The sequence below is a fragment of the Dendropsophus ebraccatus genome, chromosome 12 (assembly GCF_027789765.1).
Source record: "Dendropsophus ebraccatus isolate aDenEbr1 chromosome 12, aDenEbr1.pat, whole genome shotgun sequence".
Classification (NCBI taxonomy): domain Eukaryota; kingdom Metazoa; phylum Chordata; class Amphibia; order Anura; family Hylidae; genus Dendropsophus; species Dendropsophus ebraccatus.
This window is the reverse complement of record NC_091465.1, coordinates 47,046,893-47,065,956: the sequence shown is the minus strand read 5'-3', so window position 1 is coordinate 47,065,956 and position 19,064 is coordinate 47,046,893. Positions and strand designations below refer to the sequence as shown.

The 19,064-nt window shown below is 42.7% G+C and overlaps 1 protein-coding gene across 3 annotated transcripts in view; it reads left to right on the top strand.

Moving 5' to 3' along the window:
* Window positions 1–19,064, top strand: part of FAM83E (family with sequence similarity 83 member E) — a 64,821-nt gene that overhangs the window by 24,587 nt on the left and 21,170 nt on the right. For all 3 annotated transcript variants that reach the window (XM_069948232.1, XM_069948229.1, XM_069948231.1), the window contains exons 3-5: window positions 2,676–2,843; window positions 5,488–5,612; window positions 6,855–7,614. In XM_069948232.1, the coding sequence (XP_069804333.1) occupies window positions 2,676–2,843; window positions 5,488–5,612; window positions 6,855–7,614 (1,053 nt within the window). The remainder of the gene's footprint in view (window positions 1–2,675; window positions 2,844–5,487; window positions 5,613–6,854; window positions 7,615–19,064) is intronic.

Below are 19,064 nucleotides of genomic sequence, written 5' to 3'. Positions count from 1 at the left end.
AAAATAAAAATAGATAAAAAGGAAAAAAAAATATCGGTATCTGTTTATTTGGAGTCAAAAAAGCGATACATGATGTGATAACCATGTATGTTGTTTATATTTTGTGATATAATGTGTCTTATGGCGGTGGTGGTGCAGGTGCTGTTCCTGCTCATGCACAAGAACTAGACCAGACGGTTTATGCATAGCTGAATATGCAGAAGTAGATGTGCACATCGGAGATGGCAGGGGACAGTGCAAGACACTCCGGTGTTCAAAATGACTCGTATTACTATCACCACCACTAATGCCACCTAAACCCCTTGACAACCATCATTGTCCTCCTTCGCCCTGTGTTACTCCTTAAAACTCTTCCCACTTGAACCATACACCAGGCAGAGTTTAGCCAGATAGGGGGAGATTTATCAATGGTGTAAAGTGAAACTGGCTCAGTTGCCCCTAGCAACCAATCAGATTCCACTTTTCATTCCTCACAGATTCTTTAAAAAATGAAAGGTGGAATCTGATTGGTTGCTAGGGGCAACTAAGACAATTCTAATTTACACCGGTTTGATAAATCTCCCCCATAGTACCTATCCTAACAGGACCTAACACACACACACACATACATAATAGATGTACACTATAATAATGGTCAGCCCCTGTTGTATTTAACATCTGGACTTGTTGCTGAGCGAGAATGTTGACAGCATAAATAGCCAGAAAGCTGCTAATAATCATTGAGTCATTTCCCTGATATTAGAGCAGCATGTCTGCATTCTTGTTTTGTCTCAAAAAATGTAAAGAATGCTTTTGAGCCAGTTTAATGGAATTGTCCTGCCAGGACACCCCCTCTCCATATGCTCTTCAAAGGTGGCTATTTCCCCAGCCGCATGGTGGATAGTACGCCACACATGACTGAAATAGATGGAAAATGAGAAAGTCGATAAAATATCAATCATTTGCCTTGCTTTCGATTGCCTTCCAGACCATGATCTTTGCCCTTAGTTATCAACACAGTGATGGTTATTACGTGCTATAAGAGTTGTATATGGTATATATGTGACATAAAATATGTGCATTGAGAAAACTATGACCATCATGATAGTATCAACTGCATATTAATGGATGACCTTCTAAATACCTTACCAAATACCCGATCATACCAAGTCACTGCTTGCTGCTCCTTTCTGCACTTGCTATTAGAGAGGACAATCAAGCAATAAATCCTCCTCTATGATTTCTACCATTTCCCCAAAAATAAGACATCCTCCTAAAATAAGGCATAGTGGAAGATTTACAGGATAGCTTAAAATAAGGCATCCCCCTGAAAATAAGGCATCCCCCAAAAGTAAGACCCCGCCGCCACTCTCGGCCACCATGCCGCTGTCTGGTTATGCTGGTTTATGATGACGCCTACTGTACAGTTAAAATATGGAATAGAGTCCTATGACTTTTGGAAAGGTCTTTCCCTTTCCCCAGAGGTTAAGGGACTGAGACAATTCTACTTTACACCAGTTTGATAAATCTCCCCCATTGTTTTGGAAAAAAAACTACAAATGCAAAAAAAAGAAAAATTTCTGGCATTTTTGGGGTGTTTTTGTACGCCACAAAAACCCAGTGTGTGAATGAGGCCCAGGTCCGAACAGCCAGTTATGTTATTAGGTTATTTTTAAGATAATGTTTTATTTACCATATAATTACTGTATGTTCTGACAGCACAACAACAATGAAGTACAAAATAGTGCCAAGTAGTTGTGCAAGAGCTTCTTTAAATGGCTTTTGTGTTTGTTTATATTTATATTATGTTTAATAAATGAAAAGTCCTCATTATAGGTTATCCTAATAATAACTTTCATGCATAAGGTTTTGAGAAAGAGGTTTTCCAGGCTTAGAAAAATATGATCACTTTCTTTCCAGAAATGGCACCACTCCTGTCCCCAGCTTGGGTCTGGTTTTGCAGCTTTAGTTGCATAGAAGTGAATTCGGGTGTATTATAATACCACGCACAACCGGGGGGCAACCTGAGGACTCTGTAGCAACACTTTCTACATAAAACAATGCCTCCACTGGGCATAAAAGAATGTAGAATGGTCTGATGGCTCATATGGAGAAAGAGACAGACACATCTCACATAATTCACAATTCTCTTTAATGGAGATCAGCAAAATTCACCCAAAATAATAGCACTCCTGTTGTACATGGAGTCAGGCAGACATAGCTTTGGCCTGGAAAAGGAATACCCAAGGTGTGTGTTTCATAGAAATGTGATTCGGGCTGTTTTTTTTTTTTTTTCCCCAGGAGAAACATATAAAAACATATAAGGCACATATGACATAGTAACATGTAACATACAACATGCAACCACAAACCTCACAGATATCCCAGTGGGATGCTGCAGTATGCCGTATTAGATAAGGGCAAGTTGGCAGTGTCATTTATAACATTGGAGTCATCTTATGGGGATAAGAGGGTATCTGCCGCAATATTTACACAATGCCTACAAAATGACACAAACAGCTATAAGGGCTGTTTTTGGATTGCTGACTACCTCTGGCCACCGAAAGAAATCTAGAGAGGGCTGGGGGGCTTTGAACTTAAGAAAGGTGCAGGTCCTAAAGTTGGGGTCTTCATCAGACATTTATGACACATCCCCATGGACTGATCGTTAACAACTTCTGGTGTCTTTCTTTCAGGTCATTGCTGTTGTGATGGACATATTCACAGATCCAGATATTTTCTTGGACATGTATGAAGCAGCCACAAGACGCATGGTTCCAGTATACATAATCTTAAGTTTACAGCATCTGGCTGCATTTATTCACATGGCAGAAACAACTGGAGTAAATGTTAGGTTCTCAGAGGTACAGCTTCATCATTCTCTTCATTTCTACAGCTTTTATAACCTATAAAGAGATGTTGTAGCAACAAGAAGGACGTAAAGGCTGCATTATTTATTGCACACTGTATTTTATGGTGTCCAAGCTTTAACTGTATGACATAAATCTCTTAGTAGCCTACTGTGGATGGCACATGATTATTTTGGTATGATTGTCTTGGTTTCTTTTTTAAATAGAAAAAAAAGCACAATGTTTGCAATGAGCTAAAGTAAAAAGAAAATTAAAAAAAAGACAAATAGTATTTAGGAGATCATCTAGTCAAGGAGGTTCTCAAGGAGAAGGACATACACAGAATAAAGTCTGTTTGATCTGAAATTTTAATTAAAAGATCATTACAGAAGACCCAATTATCGAGTAAGGACATTTGTAATACAAGTTTGATTTTGGTTTTATCCAATACACTTTAAATTTTTAATTCTGTATCAGACTTTTCAATGGATTAAAGAGTATTCATATTTTCAAGATATTACTTGGTCGTGGTGCCATAACCACCTCCCATCACAGCACAATTAGTGAACATTGCCGCAGCCTATGCCTGATGCTACAGTGATGTTAATTAACATGCAGAGAATAACATGGAGAAGCTGTGCCCGTGCCATCTGCGGTGAGTTTGGGCTATCAGTGATAGCCAGGCACCCACCTCAGCTGTTGGGATGGAAACTATGTTCCGATCCTGACAGTTGACCCAACAGATGCTGCAGTCAGTATAACCACAGCATCTATCAGGGTTAACAGGGGGAGAAATCTCTCTTTGTTCACCATCGCATCGGGGCTCTGCAAAACGATCACAGAGTCCTCTGCCCTTAGGAAGAGTCTGATCAGCTATGCCTGTCAGTGGAACACTGATAGAAATAATACACTGCAGTACTGATCGGTACTGCAGTGTATTATACCTGCCATCTGCAAATGGCACACTCAAGTCCCCTGGAGAGTAAAAAATAAAAAGTAAAAAAACAAACCGAATAACTTAATATTTGGTATCGCCACGTCCGCAACAACGCTCCCAATAAAATTATCACATGATTTAATCGGCACAGTGATAGCAGAGAATTTACATTTTTTTCATGAAAAGTGGCCATTTTTTCACAAGATAATCATAAGGAAATAAGCCAAAATTTACCACTAACGTAAAGTAAAATCTGTCACAAAAAAACTGACTCAAAATCTCCTGGATAAGTTAAAGCATCCCAGAGCTATAACCACATAAAATGAGACAGGTTAGATTTGAAAAATGGGCTCTGGTCCTTAAAGGGGTAGTCCACCCAAAAATTTTTTCTTTCAAATCAACTGCTGCCATGAAGTGACAGAGATTTGTAATTTACTTCTATTAAAAAATCTCAAGCCTTCCAGTACTTATCAGCTGCTGTATGCCCAACAGGAAGTTGTATTATTTCCAGTCTGGAGAGCAGGAGGGGTTTTCTATGGGGATTTGCTCCTGCTTTGGACAGTTCCTGACATGGACAGAGAAGGCAACAGAGAGCACTGGGTCAGACAGGAAAGAAAACACCACTTCCTGCTGGACATACAGCAGCTAATAAGTACTGGAAGACTTAAGATTTTTTAATAGAAGTGAATTACAAATCTCTGGCACTTTATGGCACCAGTTGATTTGAAAGAAATTTTTTTTGGGTGGACTACCCCTTTAAGACCAAAATTAGTCTGGTCCTGAAAGGGTTAATGAGAATCTCAGAACAATTTTTTGTCTTGGTCAAAGTCTTACCGCTGCCAGCCTTTTCAGCCATTTTATCTATGCTTCTAGTAAGTCATATAGAGGTAGACAAGTCAATTCTGCTGTGTGACCCAACTTTACCTCAACTGCACCATAGTCTCTTAATGGTTAATTCAGTCATTTTCATTTCTCTACCTTCTTGGACAGTAAAGCATTCCTGTACCAACACTCAACTACCTGCATCTATGTTGACTGTTGATATAATATTCTTACTGTGAAATACTTTACATGTATAAACAGGAGTTTTTACAGAGGTAAGCATTCATTGGAAAGTTGACTCATGGGAAGATTCTCTACTGTTTAAAGCTAACTATACACATCAGATATGTGTCATCTGCACCTTCTTCCATAGAATTATTCTAGAGACAGAATGGTGATCTATTCCAGTGCTTCTCAAACTGTGAGGCGGGCCTCACCAGTGAGGCGCCCCCTAGTTGTTGGTGAGGCCCAGCTGGGGAGACAGTTTTCATAAAAGTGACTATGAGCTGCACAGTCCTTTTGCTGTATGCAAAAATCTCAATTTTAGCAACATTATTAATATATTTTGTACTTGCTTTATTAGCATATAGAGCTTGGGAGATGGGTGAAAGGTAGCCCTAGCATTATTTTCAGCTTTTAAATGGACTTTCACCACAGATAGTGAGGCCCAGGCACCTTCTTGGTCAGTCTAGTGAGGCCCAGGCATTGCCTTGGTCTGTTGGGTGAGGCTCCAGTAAAAAAAGTTTGAGAAGCACTGATCTATTCCATAGGTAACAAATGTGCCATGGTAGGCAACATCAGAAAGACAGGACGTGATACTGTATTTCACAATACTATATGTTCATGATATGATGTTGTGTCTGATTTTATTATAACTTCTTGTTATTTACATTTATATAGAATATTCGTATAAGGGTCATTTCTGGATGCACGTTTAGCACTCGACATCTAAAGCAAGTGACAGGAGGGCTAAAAGAGAAATTTCTGATGGTTGATTGCAGTACCGTAATTACTGGAACATACAGGTAAAAAAAAATCTCTGTTATATTTTCAACATACAATGCATTTGGAAAGTTTTTTTTACATTTTGTTATGTTTGGGCCTTATATATGTTCCCCCAATGATTCTGCACTTAGTTCCCGATAATGACTAAGTGAAAAGAAAATGTTAGAAATCTTTGCTAATTTATTAAAAATATTGCGTTGACCTAACAATTTAGAGCCTTTACTTAGTACTTAGTTTAAGCACCTTTGGCAGTGACTCCAGCCTCCAGTCTTCTTGGGTATGATACTAAAATGTTTGCACATCTGGTTTTGGGGATTTATGTCATTCTTTTCTGCAGAGTTTCTCTAGCTCTGTGAGGTTCAATGGAGACTGTCAGCGGACGCCATCTAAAAAGAGACCCTCCAGAAATGTTGGATTGTCTTTAAGTCAGAGTACTGTCTGAGTAGCTCAAGGACATTCACTGTTTTCCATAAGCCACTTGTGTGATGTCTTGGCTGGTCTCCTGTTGGAAGGAGAACCTTCATTTCCCTCTGAGGTCCAAGTTTAGGTTTTAAGAATATCTCTGTACTTTCCTTTGTTCAGCTTTCCCTCAACCCTGACCAGTCTTTCTGTCTCAGCTGCTTAAAAAACATAACTTGATGCTACCACCACCATGCTTCACCATCACAAAGGATGGTATTGGGTAGGTAATACACAGTGCAAGGTGCAGCCTTTAAAGTGACGCTGCCACCCCCTTTTTGCATTCTGACTTCTCTACACAGGTGTTAAGGGTAAATTTTGGCAGTTTTCATACCTTATTTTATATCATACATCATGGTGTTTGTTCCAGTAAAGTACAAAGGTTACACCTTTTAATGTGGGCCTTGTTTATGCAAAAATATGCAACATGCAGCGGTTGGAGCTTAGCGGGGGCAGGCTGTCCTGTGACTTTGACTGGGGTTTAATCTCTACTACAGATGAGCGCATTTACAGTACAAATGAAGCAAATCACTTTGTTAGTTTGCCAGCCTGCTGCCTTTGAAGTCCATGCTGCTCCACCCTGGGTGCCTGGAAGTTTCCCAGAACTGGATCCAGCTTTTCCAGGCACCCGGAGTGGAGCGGCACAGAATGACATCGACTTCAAAAGCAGCAGGCTGACAAACTGACTGCCGAGCTAACTTAGTCATTCACTTTGTTTGTACTGTAAATACTCCCCTTTCTAATCTCTACACGTCTACTGTATACATTTTAAATTAATAAAATATATGATTTATCTTTTTTAGTTTCACATGGAGTGACTCCAGACTAGACAGAAACTTGATTACACTTTTTACCGGAGAAATAACGGATTCATTTGACAATGAGTTTCGAACACTGTTTGCAGCCTCTCGACCACTTCAGAGATATGATTTTGCCAAGGATCCCAACAAAGAAGCCCTTAACAGTGTTATATTACCCTCACCTACAATATCTGTGCCTAAAAATGCTGAAAACGTAAAGTCCACCGCACAAGTTGCGCCAATTCTGGCAGAACCATATACCAATGGATTTTCCTCTCCTCAAAGATTTACCACTAATGGAGGTTTGCAGCCGGCAGATGTAATTTCATCTCCTTACCTGACTCCACTGAGTGGACTACAGTTGTCAAAAAGTATTAATAAAATAGCTGAGAGGCGAACTGTTGTCCCCGCCATAGTAAAGAATAATGGTATGGATGCTGGATTTAACAGGACTTCAGGTATACCTCAGGACTCTATGATTAAAGAATCAGTAAATGTGCCTGATTACTCAATTCGCCACCGCCTTGCTGCCTGTCGCAATTTTGAGGGACCAACCATGAACCTTCGAAGTGCTCAGGAGTCTCACAGTGCTTTGAGTGATATTTTAAAGAATGTTCAGCGGAATAGGCTATCAGTGGCCAAGACAACAGGGGGGAGGCCAAGCAAGTCTCTTTGGGATCTTAGTCAGCTGTCTCAATTGTCAGGCTGCAGTGGAGAACCTGGTGTAAGACAAAACCCCTTGGAGCTTGGGGAAGACTCAAAGGTGAGTGGACGTTGTATTGACATGTAATGTTTTTCTCATGCATACTGTATGTATATGTTAATATTCATGAGTTTCTAAACAGTACACCAATCTGGTTAGGGCCCATTCAGATGGGCTGATGTGTGGCAGTTTATAATCGCTGTATGGTTCATATGGCCTTTTGACTACATTGTTATCAGACACACTTATCTTGTTTATAAAGAGAGATGTGCGGCAGATACTGTATTTTTTGGCGTATAAGGCGACATTATAAACTGTAAAAATCTTCAGAGAAGTCGGGGGTCATCTTATACGCTAGGTATAGTCACTTTATATGGTCGGGGAGCTCAAAAATGGCCGCATCCCCACCGTATGGGACGACCACTGTAAAACAACAAACGGTTAACTCACCTGTGACACGTTCCCGGCAGCTGTGCATCTCCTGTCTTGTTTCCGGCGCAAGCAGTGTGACGTAGACTGCCTGTGCCAGAGATCCCTAAAGCTCTGCCGGGCAGCCAAGCGTCTCATCGGAAAAGCTCAGAGACACTCGGCTGCCGGGAGAGCTTCGGGTGAATGACAGAAGTTCCCCAAGCCTATGTTATTCTCCCGAAGCTCCCCTGCAGCAGAGCGTGTCTGAGCTTCTCCGATGAGACACTCGGCTGTCCGGGAGAGCTTTGGGCATCTCCGGCGCAGGCAGTGTACGTCACACTGCCTGTGCCTGGAACGGGACAGAAGACACTTGGCTGCCGGGAACAGGTCACAGGTGAGTTAACTGTTTAGTTTTTTTTAATTTAGCTGCAGTTAACATTTTCCGGCGTATAAGGCGAACCCCTGACAATCTTTCTGAGGTTGTCTTATACGCCCAGTCGTCTTCTACGCTGGAAAATAGGGTAACAATGATTCTACTGGCCGCACAAAAGATCAAATTAACCGGCAAGTGGGCATTTGCTCGCTCTTTGTCTGATTGCTGCTCTACAGGCCGATTATCGGTAAATGAACGTTCCTTGGAAGGCTTATTAACAATAAACAGCTTGTAAAAAAGGGCCTTATAGAACCGAAGTAAGTGGATTCCATATCTAAAACTATACTGATATTTCTTCTTACCTTAATCTTCTATCTGATCCCACAGAGCTTGAAATTCAGCCCCTTTTGGTTCCCACTCACTGACGCTAAAGAATGTGTCAGTCATTGGGGATAAACAATTAAGAATTTCTAGAAAAAATTGCTAAATATACCAAACATGTTCCTGGTGTCAGATATGAAGATATTAATCTTTTCTGGATAACTGAAAGAAAACATTATTGAGAACTTAGCAGAGTATTTTTACTTAAAGTGGAACTGGTATTTAAATGTCACTTTGCAGAAATAGGTTGATAGTAGAAACATTTTTAAGAAACTCTGTCATAGGTTTTATTAAGCAAAAGAGTTTCCTTCTGTACTCAAAAAAGCAGTTTCCCTAAACACACAATTCATAATAAACACAGAAAACCTTCTTCCTCTGGTCTATGGAGGGGGAAGGGGCCGAGGGGTAAGCACAAAGAGGAGAAAAGGCAGCCCTGCAGAGCACATCATCCTGCAGTCTCATCAAGTTCCCAGACCAGCACTGAGCTTTCTGACCTGAGAATCCAGCATTTTATGTGCCCAGGCAGCCTCTAAACTGCAGAGCTCTTTGTCTTCTCTTCCTGCTCAAAAATCCCCCTTGGCCTTTCCTCTTATCATAGGTTATAGTGGACTCAGCAAAACCATCTTCACTTTGCTTCCCTGTAATGTAGATGACTTTGCCTGATAATGAACAGATAAGAAGTGAGATGGGAAAGGCTGCAAAACAGCTTTTTGTGTACTGAAAGAGGCTTGACTAATAAGAGATTGCCTAATAAAACCTATTACAGAGTTTCGTACAATCGTTTGTACTATTGATTTCTACAAAAATATTTTAAATGACAGTTACACTTTATTTAAATTCAGACCTTTTTATTATTTTAATATTTTCAGTTTTAACACACAATGACCAGTGTAAAAAAAAAAACCTGCTGTTTTTTCCAAATTTAATTTCACAAATATATATTTTTATATAAATATATATATAAAAATATATATTTTTGGTACCACAGAATATGAGGAAAAACAAAAAAGAGGCAATAATTAAAATGGTCCTGAAGGGGTTAATGATTTGGGTCAGTGATTTGGCTTTAGGGGTTGTAGAGGCATAAGTTACACCCAAAGTAGGCCCAAAGACCCATGCCACATAAGAAGATACCAGTATTTAAAATTGCACATTGTTAAGATTTTGCAATGGGACCCTTCTGACCTGGACCAGTACAAGACCCCCATGACAACAATGGCAATAATCACAGACATTCCACCTGTTTTCTAGTAGCAGCAAATCTTCAAGAGGTCATATGACCCTCCTCCACACCACAATGGACAAATGATGGGGCTCAGCACTGCCTGGAGGTGACCATAAAACTGACCTTGCAGGAAACTTCAGCTAATTTCTATATAATACATTTTACCCACAGCGTTGTAAAATGCACAGTTTTTGTACTTTCTATACAAATGACTTCATGATAGATGTATTTCTACTTTGCTATCTGTAACTCTATTACACCCAGTAAGAGGTTAGTGCACAGGAAACACCTGAACATTCTTCCACCCATTAAACATACAACACTGTAATATCAGTCATAGGGTTTACATGCTCATCACCAGTCTGCTGACAGCAATCACAAGATGTAAAACACAATAAAAGAAACAGATTACAGTATTTAAAAGGACCCGATTAGATTTCTTCCCACAACCAAGAAATGTCATAGTTTTAAGTGATTACTCTTTCTGTTAGATACTTTTTCAGCACTCCACTTGAATTCAACGAAAAGTGTTTATTCTATCAACGTGTAGTATTAACAAATTGTGCAGCACGGCAAAATAGTCACGATACGATGTTTTGGCGAATCAGTCCCCATTTTCATGTTTAACGTATCTAACTGGTAACTACATTAATCTTTGATCAGGATCCAATTTGCTGGCACTATCTACGTTATTGTTTGAGCTGAACTGCTGCTGTTATTAAACATATAATATTAATTTATTTTTAAAAAATTCAAAAAAAAAAATTAATAATAACTTTCCCACATTTTACTGTAAATATAAAATAATAAAATATTATCTTTATTTTGTGGGTAGGCACAAATCCAGTGATACCATATATGTATAGTTCTTTTTTTATATTTTAGTGTTTTATCAGTATTTTTATAAAGAAAAAAAAAATTGTTCCTGCATTTCAAGAGCCATACATTTTTTTTTATTTTTCCATTAAAGGGGTTATCCAGCTCTACAAAAACATGCCCACTTTCTTTCAGAGACAGCACCAGTCTTTTCTTTAGTTTGGGTACAGGCTTTTAAAAGTTCCATTGAAGAGAATGGAGCTTAAAGTGACTCTGTACCCACAATCAGCCCACCCCAAACCGCTTGTACCTTCGGATAGCTGCTTTTAATCCAAGATCTGTCCTGGGGTTTGTTCGACAGGTGATGCAGTTATTGTCCTAAAACAACTCTTAAACTTGCAGCCCTGTGCCCAACTGGCGTGGCTTGGAGTATCTGTGCCCTAACTTTGCACCACCCCTCCGTCCCTCTTCCCCACCCTCTTCATCATTAGGAATGCCATTGGCATTTTTCCTCAGCAGTGAAAACTGCACAGGTGCCTTAATGATCCAGACCATGTGCCGTGTTCTCACAGCTGATGAATAGGAGAATACTTGCCTGGGGCATTCCTAATGATGAGGAGGGTGGGGAGGAGGGACAGAGAGGTTGTGCCAGCCTAATGCACAGACACTTTAGGCAACGCCAGTTTGGCACAGGGCTGCAAGTTTAAAAGTTGTTTTTTAGGACAATTACTGCATCACCTGCCGAACGGACCCCAGGACAGATCTTGGATTAAAAGCAGCTGTCCGAAGGTACAAGTGGTTTGGGGGGGGGGGTAGATTGTGGGTACAGAGTCGCTTTAATTGCAAACCACACCTGAACTGGAGACAAGAGTGGTGCTGTCTCTGGAAGAAAGTGGAGATGTTTTTGTAGCGCTGGATAGCCCCTTTAATGTAGTTTTATGATGGTTTATCTTTCACTGAATTAGCTATATATTGTTTTTTTATTGGGGCTTTTCTGAAATATATAAAATGTCTTTTATTTATTGAGGGAGGGTGGAATGGAAAAGGAGAGATTCTACAATAGTTTTTCACATAGTTTTTTTAACAGTGTTCACATAGCGTAAGTAATATGTTTAATTTTTTTTTATTATTATTATTTTTTTTTTTTTTAAATTGTAATTTTTATTGATTTTTCCAATATATTTGTTTTTTCCACGACAAAAGACAGACAGTGTACAGTTGCATATATAGCATACATAGAGTGAAAATCCACCACATGTACCAAGCCACTTTAAGAAGAAGTCACATTATCTAGAGTCCTTTAAAGTCCAAGGCCTTATCCGTAAACGGACAGACAGAGAACATCAATTGTATCAGTGGCATATAGACAGTATCAACAAGAGAAGTCAGAATGGTATATTTTCACATAAACCACCCAAACAAAACAAAACAAGGGAAGACACACAGAACACAACACGACATAGACAATAGACCCAATAGGGAAAGACAGGGAGGGAAGGGTGATCCTAGGTTTAGATACGCATAGATACGGCATGGGTGTCATATGAGTCCCATGAGGCCCAGGTGGATTCAAATATCTCCATAGTATTATTAAGAGACGCGGTCATTTTTTCTAGCCCACGTAATTCTTTTATCTTCAGCCTGAGACAGCTAAGAGTCGGGGGAGAGGTTTTCTTCCACGCTCTGGCAATCAGGGATTTGGCCGCTGTAAACACCACCAGTAGGAATTTAGCTTGTTTTTTTCTAAGAGTTTTGGGAAATAGGTTAAGGAGGCATACCGCCGGGTCTCTGGGGATAGTTACCTGTAAGACAGCTGATGCCAAACCACATACGTCTACCCAAAACTGACGGATGAGAGAGCACTCCCAGAAGATGTGATACAATGATCCCACAGTCACCATACACCTCCAGCACATCGCAGAGATAGAGTTGTTAAGCTTATGTAACAATTCCGGGGTGTGGTACCACAACATCAACACCTTGTAGTGCGCCTCCCTATACGTTGCACAGATAGAGGATTTAGCTGCTCTTTCCCAGATGACACCCCAACACTCAGGCGGTAGTTCCCTACCCATGTAAGCCTCCCACTTAGCCATGTATGTATGTTTGACTAGAGAGCCGTCTACGGGACTCACGAGAATACGATATATATCAGAGATAAGTCCCGCCGTGGAGGTACCCCTTCTAGCTAGTTGTTCAAAGGCCGAAGGCTTAGAGACTGTGTCAGTGCCCAGACGTGAGATCATAAAATGTCTCAGCCGGACATAAGTGAAGTATTCCGATCGGGGGAGTTCCGAACGGTCCATGAGTCGGTCCCATGGGAGAAGAGTTCGTGATATGGGGTCTACAATGTCCGCAAACTGAAATAATGTCTTAGAGCCCCATGTACGCACTATCTGCGATTGCAGGCCAGGAGGGAAGTCAGGAAAGAGTAGAAAGGAATGTAGGGGAGAGGCTTTAGAGGACAGCCCAAATTTACTAGCACAGGAAGACCATATATGTAGTGTGAAACGAATAGGGCCTAGCAGGTTCATGTGAGAGGAGGAAGGAGGAGAAGCATGCCAGAGAAAGGAGTTCGGGTGGAAAGGTGCTAACCAAATTTTTTCGATTTCCGTCCATTTTTTGTATGCAAGATATCGGGACCACGCCGGAATCTGTCTCAAATGGGCCGCCCAGTAATAATAAAGCAAATTTGGAACTGCCAATCCCCCCAGAGATTTACTGCTTAACATCACTGATTTAGGGATGCGGTGTCTCTTGGCAGCCCATATAAAACGGAAGATAAGCTTCTGAAGGGATTTGAGCTCCTTAAGAGGCACACGTACCGGGAGAGTCTCAAAAAAGTACAGTAATTTAGGCAGTAGAGACATTTTCACCGCGGCTATTCGCCCCAATAGGGAAATAAAGTGGGACGCCCATTTAGAGAGAAGACTCCGTAGTTCCTGGAAGAGGGTGGGGAAGTTCGCCGAATACAAGTCTCGGTAAGTGGACGTAAGGCGGATTCCTAAATATTTAATAGCTTTCATGTTCCACTTAAATTTATAAAGAGACTGAAGCTGCATGACCAGGGGGGGAGGGAGGTTTAGTGGCATAGCTTCCGATTTTGAGGTGTTAATTTTATATCCCGACAGCACTCCAAAGGTGTTGAGAAGACTATGTAAATTAGGAAGGGTAGTTATGGGGTTCGACAGGGTGAGGAGAATATCATCTGCAAATAACATAACTTTAAATTCTTTTCCCCTGACCGATACCCCCCTAATGTCTGGGGCATTCCGAATGGCAGCCGCCAGGGGTTCAATACACATGACAAATAATAAAGGGGATAGGGGGCAGCCCTGGCGGGTGCCATTCATTATCGGGAAAGTGGCAGAAATCATATGTGGAAGTTTAATCGCTCCTGTGGGTCGGGAATACAGTGCCTGAACAGCAGCCAGAAAGGGCCCCCCGATGCCAAAACATTTCAGTGTCTCAAACATAAATGGCCATCCCAGGCGATCAAATGCCTTTTCGGCGTCTAGACTAAGCAACAGGGCACTCTCTTTCTGCTGGTTCACGGCATCAATCAAATCAACTGCTCTCCTGGTGTTGTCCCCACCCTGTCGGCCCAGAACAAATCCCACTTGGTCAGCATTAATTACAGATGGTAACCAATATCCCAGTCTAGTAGCCAAGATTTTTGTAAATAATTTGAAATCGGAGTTCAGTAGGGAAATGGGTCGATAGTTCGCACAGTCCACTGGGTCCTTACCCGGCTTAGGAATAAGAGTGACATACGAATGGGATAGAGAGGACAGGAGGGGCTCCCCTTGGAGAAAAGAGTTGAACATAGAGATCAGTTTAGGAGACAGTTCAGAAGAGAAGGTCTTGTAATACAAGTAGGTAAAGCCATCTGGCCCCGGGGCCCTACCTGTAGGGAGGAGCTTAAGCACTTCGGCGAGCTCTTCGTCCGTAATGGGCGAGTTCAGCGCTTCCACTGCCTCAGAAGACAGGGATGGTAAATTGCAATCTTTGAGAAAATCTATAATACGTTTAGTACAGGCCTCAGGATCAGACGGCAGAGTAGAGGGCAAAGAGTACAGTTTTTTGTAGTAGCGGAGAAAGATAGAAGAAATATCAGTGGGATGAAATCTCAACGTCCCATCGGTATCTTTGAGTGCCTGCGGGGACTGGGCAGCGGAACGGTTATTAAGCATGTTGGCCAGCAACGTATGTGCTTTGTTGCCATGTTCATAGAATCTCTGTTTAGAAAAGAGAAGAAGCTTCTCTACCTTCAATAGAGATAGGTCCTTAAGACGCGCTCTGGCTGCCACCAGTCTCCTCAGGGTACGCAGGGAAGAGCAATGAGCCAAGGAACGTTCCAGAGTGAGGACCTCTTGGGTGGCGGCAGCGATCTGAGCCTGTGAGTCTTTCTTTTGGCGTGAACTTAGCGCGATGCAATGGCCCCTGATAACGGCTTTATGCGCCTCCCACAAGAGGGACTCCGACTGTACAGAGTTCTCATTCTCCTGAAAGTAATTTACTATACATGTTTTGATAGAATCCCTAGTAATCTGATACTTTAGTAAATTTTCATTCAAGCGCCAATGACAGTGGCGGGTTGGCGTCTGTAGACTTTTAAGACAAACTCCCACAGGACCATGGTCGGACCACGAAATGGGGTAAATAGATGAGCTATGTAAAAGGCGCACCATAGGGACATTTCCAAAAAAGTAATCGATCCTGGAATGAAGCTTGTGGGGATGAGAATAAAAAGTGTATTCCCTCTCCGCAGGGTGATCAATTCGCCACAAATCGTATAGATTATGTCTACGAATTAGTTTGCGAAACTCCGTGGAAAGCCTAAATTGTTCCACAGGGATAGGGTGATTCGACACCGAGTGTTTATCCAAGACATCCGAGAAGGAGAGGTTAAAATCTCCCCCCAGGAGCTTAGGTAGGTGTGGATAAGCGGACAATTTGATCAACACCCTGCGGAGGAAGGGTATCTGTCGTCTATTGGGAGCATAGATATTGCAAAGTACAATTTGTCTACCCTCCATGGATCCCTCTACTATCACAAACCTACCCCCTGGGTCTGAGAAAGAGGAAGAAAGCTGAAAAGGACAGGAGCGAGAGAAGAGGATAGCTACCCCAGCAGTTTTGGTCCCACTGGAGGCAGAGATCACAGTAGGGAAAGAATGGCGAGCAAAGGCAAAGGTGGCGTCATGGTCAAAATGTGTTTCCTGAAGGAAGGCCACATCTGTTTTTAAGGTGCGGAGTTCCCTCAGAACAAGTTTGCGTTTTACATTGGAGTTAAGCCCCTTGACATTCAGAGTAACACATCTAACCATTGGGATATCTAATCAAGGAATCAATACCAATGTAGCATCTTACCCCCACCAAGAGAACTCGTAGGTGAGTCCTTACCGCTTGGCCCACAGGTACCCAGAGTAGTGTGCGATTAATAAACCTAGGGAGAACAAAAACAGGAAAAGAAGGGGAGGGAAACATAAACACAAAATAGACAAAAATACTACACATACAATAGACTTGAATCGGCATTGGACACGACTCGACCTTCTGGCCTAAGAAGCCAGGATAGGGGCAAGAGGTAGCCAGCAAGAGCAAACAAAAAATACTCTCAAAATCTAGCCACCCCATATGTAAAGAACTGAAGCCCCAGGGGGTACATAGGAAGCACCAACAGAGCTGAAAAATACACATAAACAGATGCGTACACAGAACCCAACCACGCAGCTAACTAAGCATAAGAACAAAACATATATAGGCCTAACTCAGTGAAATAACATTCAGAAGTAGCATAAAATAACTAAGTAATGAGGGGCAGGAGGTGAATCCCCCAGTCCACTAATAATCAAGGCGGGAGATCAGAGGCTCGAGTAGAGGGGGAGCCCGAGCCGGCGGACTTCTGGCGACTCCTCTTCCGGTTAGCAGACTGCCACACAGGTGGCGGAGGTGGCGGAGGGGGGGCAGTAGTCCAGTCGGAGATCTTTGGCATAGGAATATCCAGGGTGTCACAAAACTTGGGGAGGTCAGCGAGATTACGAAGTACTGCAGCACGACCATCCCGTCTGGCCGATAAGGCAAAAGGAAAGTTCCATCTGTAGGTGGCATCACAATCCCTCAAGGTCGTCAGGAGAGGGCGTAACAGGCGGCGCTTTTGTAGGGTTATCCATGACAGGTCAGGGAATATTTGGAGAGCTGCACCATCAAAATCCAAGTCCCTTAGGGAGCGTGCTTTTGCCATAATTGCCTCTTTGACCGTGTAATCATGCAGGCAGCAAATAACATCTCTTGGGGTTCCGTTGGAGGGCTTGGGCTTGAGAGCTCTATGTGCCCTATCAAATTTGATCTTATTAGTGGAGGGTTCTCCTAAGATGGTGTTGAAGAGACCCTCCAGCGTGTCCGCCAAGTCTCTGTCCTGTGTTGCCTCAGGGAGCCCCCTTATTCTAATATTGTTGCGGCGCCCCCTGTTGTCTAAATCTTCAAGATGACGCTGCATATCCTCTAAAGCGGCCGCCTGCGTGCCAACAGTGGATTGCAAATGACCAATGTAGACCCGCGTGGAATCATGCTCTTCCTCAAGTGCCTCTACTCTGGAATTGATATGGCGGATATCCTTTCTAACCGCTGTGAGTTCCACCCTGAGGGCCTCCTTAACCTCAGAAAGTAGTGACTGGAAGTCCCTTTTAGTGGGTAGCTGTGATATTAAATCATGGACATCCTGCTGGGAAGAGGGACCCCTGCCAGAAGTATCTGAATCATAATCCGCATGAAGCCAAGAAGAGTCTTGTGACTGATCCGTAAATGCGGGGTCTGGGAGAGCTTTTTGGGCTTTGGGGGAGGACTGGGGACCATCAGGCTTATGTTTATCCCCACGTGGGGGCTTAGGCGCCGCCGCCATCATGTACGGCAAAATAGACTGCTGGCCCTTTAAGGCTCCGGAGTCCGGTAAGTAAAGGTCCCCCCGGTGTATAGATGTGGCCGATGCACAGGGCTCTGCAGTCAGGCCCTGAATAACAAGTCCCCGGGCAGGAGAGGGAGCACTCAGCAGCTCAGAAGCTGACTCACCACCTCCTCTGTCGTTGCAGTCCGGCGGGCAAGATGGCGTCGCACCACGTGGTGAGGAAGGCCTCTGCTTCTGACCCGTTCTCTGCTGGATCTCACACCCCTCGGCACCAAGGGAAGGCAGCGGGCCGACCGGCGGCAGACTCCGGGGACGGATCGGAACCCGGGGGTCCACACCGGGAGACCTCCGCACACGGACCGGGGACGCAGGCCGCAGCCCTCTCGCCGCAGACGTCCGCCTTGTGAGGTATGGGGTAAGAGAGCCCACACGCTGGCCCGATCTGCCGCCGGGAACGGAGGTTCTGGGGGTCCTCCTGGATCTCCCCCCCATAAGCTGAGGGGAGTTTTGCGGGGTGTAGCAAGTGTTAGGCCGGCTGATGGAGCTGCGTGGTCAGGAGCTCCTGGTTTATGCTGCCGCTCTCATCGGCAGTTCGCCACGCCCCCATTATTATTTTTTAATTATATATATATATATATATTTTTTTTTAACTATTTTATAATTATTTCTATATAATGTTTTTGGTCTTCAGAGTATACAAAAACATTGTTATTGCTGGTCTATTACACTGACAGGTAATACATTGTATTAGACTATGCCCATAGTCTAATACATATTATACCCAAGGCACCCCTGGGGCATTAGTCAGGCTCCCAACACAGCGACTGAGATCTGTCCCCCCCTGTCAGATCCGACAAATGTTTTCCGGTTGTTACTGACCGCCTGGCATGTGGAGAGTTAACTTCAAGGAATGGACCCACCTCCATTCCTGGCAGTAGCAGCAGGTTCCTGGCCATGTATTATAGCTGCTGTAATTACCACAGCATGCAAAAAATGACAAAGAGAGTTCCCTTGCTCTATTATTCCCATTACATGGTGTTGTCTCTATTGTAAAGGCGTTTAACTGTCAGAAGCATTCTCTCTTGGTAGTTGTAGCAGGGTCTTGGGCTCCAGCTGATTGATTACAGAGACGGCATTCGCAGAGCCCACAAGATCAGCCCAAGACCTGGCCATCAGTCAAAAATTGTAAGGGGGTTGTGAGCAAACACAGGGATTAACATTTTGTAAGTCTTGGTTATTTATATATTAAATTAAATAATATTAACAAAATAGTTTTTTAAATAGTTGTCTCACCACTAATATCAAAGGAGGGTTACCAGTTCCAAGTCTTATTTAAGAATGCAGCAACAGTTCATATACACATGCTGCCACTCTATTGATTCTCTATTGAGCCATGGAGA